The 7,087-nt window shown below is 39.6% G+C and overlaps 1 protein-coding gene across 1 annotated transcript; it reads left to right on the forward strand.

Annotated features, from left to right (window-relative positions):
- Window positions 1-400: 400 nt before the first annotated feature.
- Window positions 401-1,357, forward strand: LOC125395937 (olfactory receptor 52N2). Its single transcript, XM_048427693.3, has one exon. The coding sequence runs from the start codon at window positions 401-403 to the stop codon at window positions 1,355-1,357; it is 957 nt and encodes a 318-aa protein (XP_048283650.1).
- The last annotated feature ends 5,730 nt before the right edge of the window (window positions 1,358-7,087 follow it).

Genomic DNA, 7,087 nt, shown 5'->3' on the forward strand with positions numbered 1-7,087 from the left:
CTAGCATTTCCTTTTGTAATAGGGTGCTCAATAATAACAATAATAATTACTGCTTATATTAATGGAATATTCCTAATTTATAGTTTTAGCACATTGTATAAAATTAACATTTTCCATAATCTTGTCAACACTCTGAGCTTTATGCATTGCTACATCGTTATGGAGCATGAAACCTGAATCATAAATTGGCTAATCAACTACTTAGCATCATATTCCATGTCAAGTGAAATGTGGCAATAGACTATGAAGTTACATAGAATGCTGCAAACATTTTAAAGTATTTCTCATGTTAATGCTACTGTCTGTTTTCTAAGCCGTCCACTTTCCTTTTATTTATACACTTCCCCCAGAGCACTGACATTATTATTGGGTATAAAATGCGATCATCCTGCGAGCCATTATGTCTGGAGCCAACAGCTCCAGCCTGACCCCAGACTTCTTTATCCTGAATGGTGTTCCTGGGCTGGAAGATGCGCATGTCTGGATATCTCTGCCATTCTGCTTCATGTACATGATTGCTGTTGTGGGGAACTGTGGGCTTATCTACCTCATTGGCCATGAGGAGGCTCTGCACCGGCCCATGTACTACTTCCTGGCCTTACTCTCCTTCACTGATGTCACCTTGTGCACTACCACTGTGCCCAATATGCTGTGTATATTCTGGTTCAACTTCAAAGAGATTGGTTTTAATTCTTGCCTGGTTCAGATGTTCTTTGTCCACATGTTGACTGGAATGGAATCTGGGGTGCTCATGCTCATGGCCCTGGACCGATATGTGGCCATTTGCTATCCTCTGCGTTATACCACCATCCTTACCAACCCTGTGATCGCCAAAGCTGGTCTTGCTACTTTCTTGAGGAGTGTGATGCTCATCTTTCCTTTCACTGTCCTCACCAAGCGCTTGCCCTATTGCCGAGGTACACTTATTCCCCACACCTACTGTGACCACATGTCTGTGGCCAAGGTATCCTGTGACAATGCCAAGGTCAATGCAATCTATGGCCTTATGGTTGCTCTCCTGATTGGCGTGTTTGACATTTGCTGTATCTCTGTGTCTTACACTATGATCCTGCGAGCAGTGGTGAGTCTGTCCTCTGCAGATGCTCGTCACAAAGCCTTCAGCACCTGCACATCTCACATCTGTGCCATTGTGATCACTTACGTGCCTGCCTTTTTTACTTTCTTCACTCATCGTTTTGGGGGACACACTATTCCCCACCACATCCACATCATAGTGGCCAACCTCTACCTACTACTGCCCCCTACAATGAACCCAATTGTTTATGGAGTCAAGACCAAGCAGATTCGGGAAAGTGTAATCAAATTTTTACTCGGAGACAAAATGGACACTACCTAAAACAAATGCATTTTAAGACTAGTTATGCCTGCTTGTGATGAGGAAGATAGTGAGAAAAGGTCATAAAAGATGAATGAAATAGTATTAAGTCATCCAATATGTAAATGTTCTGAAGACTTTGAAATTGTACATTATTAAATATTCTTTGTAAGGAAAGTTCTGCCAAAGTATAGAATGTAGAAATTAACACACAATGTACTCTTTCATTATATTTTTTATGTTTACAAAATTCCACATAAATAGAAATGATGTATAGAAATATAATGAAATGATAGATAGAGGCTAAATATCAATTCATGTTCTGTATTTAAAATATAAGCTTGCAGTAATTTGGGAAAATCTTGACCTCTCCACTAAGGGCAAGCTCTAGTTAGATCAAGTACATTGCTGATGTAGAAAACATGGGGTCAATGTTGAAGTGTATATAAGACAAACTATATTTTGATATTTTTTGTGGAGTAGCCCAATTCTAATTATTTGTTAATTTTTTAAATACTCTCTAGTTTTCTTGAATGACCAAGAGTTCTATTCTTCTCTGAACATTCATTATTTAAGCTTCATGGAAAATGTATATATGAGATTTAGTTGTGTTATTAAGGAGGTAAAATCATCAAATTGCTATCGTATTTGATGTTATTTCATTCTTTCACTCATTTTTTGAGACCTAAGTACTGTTAACTAACACTATCAGTTGTAAACTGGATCTAATTTGAGGGATGCACAGATGAATGTCAGATAATCCCCAATTTCAGGACATTGAGTACAGCCAGGGAAACACGAGATGAAACATGTATGAAAAAAGAAGAGATGTAAGCTTGAAGAAGGACAGTTTAGTGGACAATTATAAGAAAAAAATATTTCATTGGTTTTGGATTTGGTTAGCCGGAGGATTAAAATCTTTGATTTTTAAGGATTAGTCATTGCCATCTTAATGAATTCCTCCTTGCCTACACTTTTTTCAAATATGACAAAAGCTCACCAATAAAATTTATCTGAATAACTGAATATACTATGATGTGGGATTCCCTTCTATATGATGTGAATATGCTTTTTACCATTGGTTAATAAAGAATCTGCTTTGAGCCTATTGTAGGGCAAAATATAGCCAGGTAGAGAATCTGAACAGAAATATAGAGAGAGAGTAAGCAGAGTCAGAGAGAAGCCATGTAGCTACCAAAGGAGACAGACTCCAGAGAACCTTACTGGTAAACAACGAGCCTTGTGGCAATACACAGATTAATAGACATGGATTAGTTCAAGATGTAAGAGAGAGCCTGGTAAACTAGGGTGTGCGGCCTCCTTCCTCTGGGCCCCCACGGCCTCTGGCTAGGTGAAGCCTTGGTCTCCATCCTGTGGACCCCAGGAGCCCGAGCCCTCACAGCACTTGCAGTGACCCTTCCCCTGTCAACAAAAGGCCTTCATGGCTGCAGCCTCTGCTCACGGCCTTCTCCATCCACCTGCCTCCTGCTCTCCAGGGCCGGGCCCATAGAGAAGCCCCAGACAGGCCTTCGAGGATATCTCCAGGTGTCGGCAATCATGGCAAGGCGGAAAGAATGGCGGCCACCTGAAGGCCAAGATTGACCTTGTATATAATATAAAAAAGCTGCTCTCAACCTTCCTCCCCACCCCCGACCCTTTTAGAGAGACCTTGGCTAAATCTGGACATACAGCTGTAGAGATTGCCGACGCAGGGTAGAGGTAGGAAATCACATGTGCAAACCCAGTAGTCTTTAAAAGCATTGTAGATGTATCTTCTAGAGGTGACTTTGAAATGGGATTGTTTAGGCCGCCTCTAGAAAGACCCCAGGAGCGACACTCATCTTTGTTTATTTAATAGGTTAGAGGACCCAGCAGGAGGAAGAAGAGGTCCGGAGCCAGATTGGTCCTGTGAAGAAGACGTCTTTGTGTGTGCGTGAGAGTGTGTGTGTGTGTGTGTGTGTGTGTGTGTGTGTGTGTTCTGTTGTATTGTATACATATTTTGTTCATTTCTCCTCCCCCCTCCATTGTGTGTGTGTGTGTGTGTGTGTGTGTGTGTGTGTGTGTGTGTGTGTCAATGCTAAGTGTTTTTTGGAACTATCTTTCTAGGTGCTCTAAAGTGCCTGACGTATTTTATAAGTAGTGGTAGATAAACAACACATTATGTAAATACGTTTTTGTTAGGATTCATTTGAAATATTGTTTGGGGAAGAATAGCCAAACCCCTCCTGAGTTGATCACATTGTGTTTGTGCCCTGGTTCCCAGGGGAAGGAAATGCAGAGCTCTGAGCCACTGGGCTCTGTGGATGGAAAAGAGACCCCTGTCCCATTGTGTTTGGCTTTGCTGTGTACATGGCATATATAAAGGACAAGGAGTCCTAATTTATGACATCTAGTCACTCTAGATGTCAAAGAGGTCACCAGTGTATGACAAAGTAGGGGTAGTAGAATACATTTTGTATTTTTTATGTTAAAATTTTTTCTTTTTGTGTTAAATTTTTTTAATTACTACTCTTGTTATGTGTGCCGTTAACTGGACTGCTGTGTACATAGTGGACAAGTCCTTACTTGAAACATCTGGTCTATCTAGATGTTTAGAAGTGCCCAGCGTATGTTAAATGTAGAGGTAGTAAAATATCACTTTGTAACTATCTTTTTGCTAAAATTCATGAAATGCTGTCTTTTGGGAGTAGAATTCTGGAGCCCCCTGTGAGCCGTACGGTCTGTACTTGCTCAGTGGTCTGGAGGAAGTAATGGGAAGCAGTGTGGTCATGCACTAGTGTGTTTGTTTTACTGTGTGTATTCTGTATATAATGGACACATGCCTAAAATTTTCAGCTTCTCATCTCTAGATGTTAAAGAGGTTGCCAATGTATGACAAAGGAGTAAAATTAGCACATTACATACACTGTTAACTTATAGGAAAGATTGTTCTGTGAATTATTTGGGGATATGAATTTGTTCAGCAATCTCTAGGCATTGTGTATATTTGTCTACTGGCTTGAAAGCAGAGAAGGGAGAAGTAAGTGGGTCAAAGCCCAGATGGTTATATTCAGAAGATACCTCAGATAACAGCCATTGCTTTTCAGACAGTTTTATTTGCCAGTGCAGTGTGGATAGCAGATAAGTTCTTATATGAGCTATTTGGTCTATCAAGGTATTTTAAGTGTTTGATACATTTAAAAGTAGAAGTAGTAGAATAATATTTTATGTAAATAGTTTTGCAAAACTGGAGATACTATGTTTAGAAGTAGGGTTGTTAACCCACCTCCGAGAACAGTGCACAGGCTGGACTTGTCCGGTGGACTGAGGAGGTGGGGGGAAGGGAACTGCAAAAATCCCATTAGTGTGCTAGACGTTTTTAGCTTACCCATCACTCTGCGTGTTATAAACATTTAACTTTGCTACACTGTATATACTGTCCATACTGGACAAAGGAGTCCTCATTTATGATACCTAGTTTCTAGGTATTAACTTGCCAGAGTATGACAAAAGTAGAGTTAGTAAACTAAAACCTTCTGTGTACTCCATGTTAAAATTCACAGCTAGGTTGTCTTCTGAAGAGTTGTGAAAGTATTGTCCAAGTGACAGATGCCTGTGTCTTGTGATACAGGGAAGGGACTGAAGAAAAAAGTCAGAGACCAGAATGCTCTCAGCAGAAGACACTTTGAGATCTAACCATTGTTACATATGTGTGATTTCCACACTACTGTGTATATAGGGGACAAATTTATGTCCTCATCTGAAACATCTAGTCCTTCTAGGTGTTTAGAAGTGCACAAAGTATGTTAAAGGTAGATGTAGTAAACAATACATGCTGTAGATTCTCCTGGTTTTTTTTTTTTAAGAGTTAGCTAGAAATATGCGTGAGTTAATTGGCCAAGCAGGGTTGTAATTAATATAGTTTCTGTGTAATTATTTCAGGTCTGGGTGGCCGGGAAATGAATGAGCAGCCTTTGACTGCAATGTTAGTTCTTAAGTAGCACAGCATGGTCTCTTGTATAGTCTAATCATTTAGTTAATTGTGCTATTATTTATGAGCTGTTTCAACTCGGATTCGTTTTGAACATCAGTGTCTAATGAAAAAAATCTTTCTTAAATAGAGGATTAAATTTTGTTCACCCTTCATCTCTCATCATTTCATCTTATTTTATTGGGTTTTCAAGACAGGGTGTCTCTGTATAACATACTTGGGTGTCCTGGAACTACTCTGTAGACCAGGCTGCCCTCACATTCACAGAGATCTGCCTGTTTCTGCCTCCTGAGTGATGGGATTAAAGATGTATGCCACCACCACCCAGCAAAGATCAGTTTTCTATGGCTAAGCTTCTGTTGGCTTCTCACAAACATGCCAGTATACGCCAAATACTTTTCTTTTTTCTCTATTTTTCCATACAATATGTTTTGATCATATTCTTCCTTTCTCCCAACTCTTCACAGGTCCTTCTTACCTCCCTACACACCCAAGTTCATGTTCTTTCTCTCTCTCAATGAAACAAACAAAAACAACACCAAAAACAATAAGACAAAATAATACCAAAGCACAAGTTATACAAAAAACACGGAGTCCTTTTTTGTTGGTTAACTCCTCCTGGGCATGGGCTTACCTTGGAGTGTGGTTGATATACATGGTGACATTCTATTGGAGGAAATTGATTTTCCCTTTCCCTGAGGTTTCAATTGCAAAGAGCCTTTGGGTTATGATTGGGACATTTGTCTACATCCTCTTTTCAGTACTTGGATTTTGTCTGGTGTGAACGTGTGAAGGTCTTGCATGTGCTGTCACAGTCTCTGTAAGTTCATATGTGCATCAGTCCTGTTGTGTCTGCAATCCACTGTTTCCTTGAATTCATTCATCTCTCTTCTGCATAGATTTCTGAGCCTGAGGGACAGGTGTGGCGAAAGACATGCTATCTAAGACTGAGTGCTCCAAAGTCACTCAATTTTCTGCGCATTGCCTAGTTATGGGTTTTTGTGTTAATGCCTGTCTACTGCAAGAGGAACCTTTTTTGATGAGTACCAGCTTTTTTTTTTTAATGTCCTCTTTGAGCCTGGCTCTATATCTTTTGCTGAGACAAGTAAATGATTACATGACTGTACAAAGACAAATGTCTTGAGATGACTGTAAGTACAACTAAGTGAATGCTCATTTTTATTTAATAAAGGCAGTTTGTGAAGGTGTACAGGGATGCGGGCTATGAGATGAATCTTCACTGTATGTAGTAAGTACTAGGGAGTAGAGGAAGGTAAGTAGTATGTACTAGATGCTGAGGATAAGGAAACATTTCGGTGAGAAAGTTTCAGGAAGTAGGAAGAAGGAAAGCGTGACAAGAAAGTCAGTAGAAGGCCTGTCTGGACACGAGACAGTCTGCTCTCACCTTTCAGGTAACAAATTTTTAGAATAACATTTAACCCTCTCTTGTCACACTTTCCTTCTAATCTATTGCCAAATAATTTCAAGATTTTAACAGCCACAATAACACCAAAACATATTTTCCCAACAGTATATTTAAAATATATGTTCATTTGACCCTAAAAGCCGATTTGAAAATGTCAGTACTTTGTACACATTTTAGACAAATTGAGGCACCAGGATACTGAGCTTAAAGAAAATAACAAACAAGGCCATAGGTAGAGCTGAAATTTTTACAGAGGCTGTGGGCTTCCAGCCTCTTGCATTTTAATGACTATAATATGCTAGATGCTTTCCCCTCCATGTCTGAAAATGTAAAATGTTTATGAAAGTAATGGAAA

The sequence above is a fragment of the Myodes glareolus genome, chromosome 7, assembly GCF_982192425.1.
Source record: "Myodes glareolus chromosome 7, mMyoGla1.1, whole genome shotgun sequence".
Classification (NCBI taxonomy): Eukaryota; Metazoa; Chordata; class Mammalia; order Rodentia; family Cricetidae; genus Myodes; species Myodes glareolus.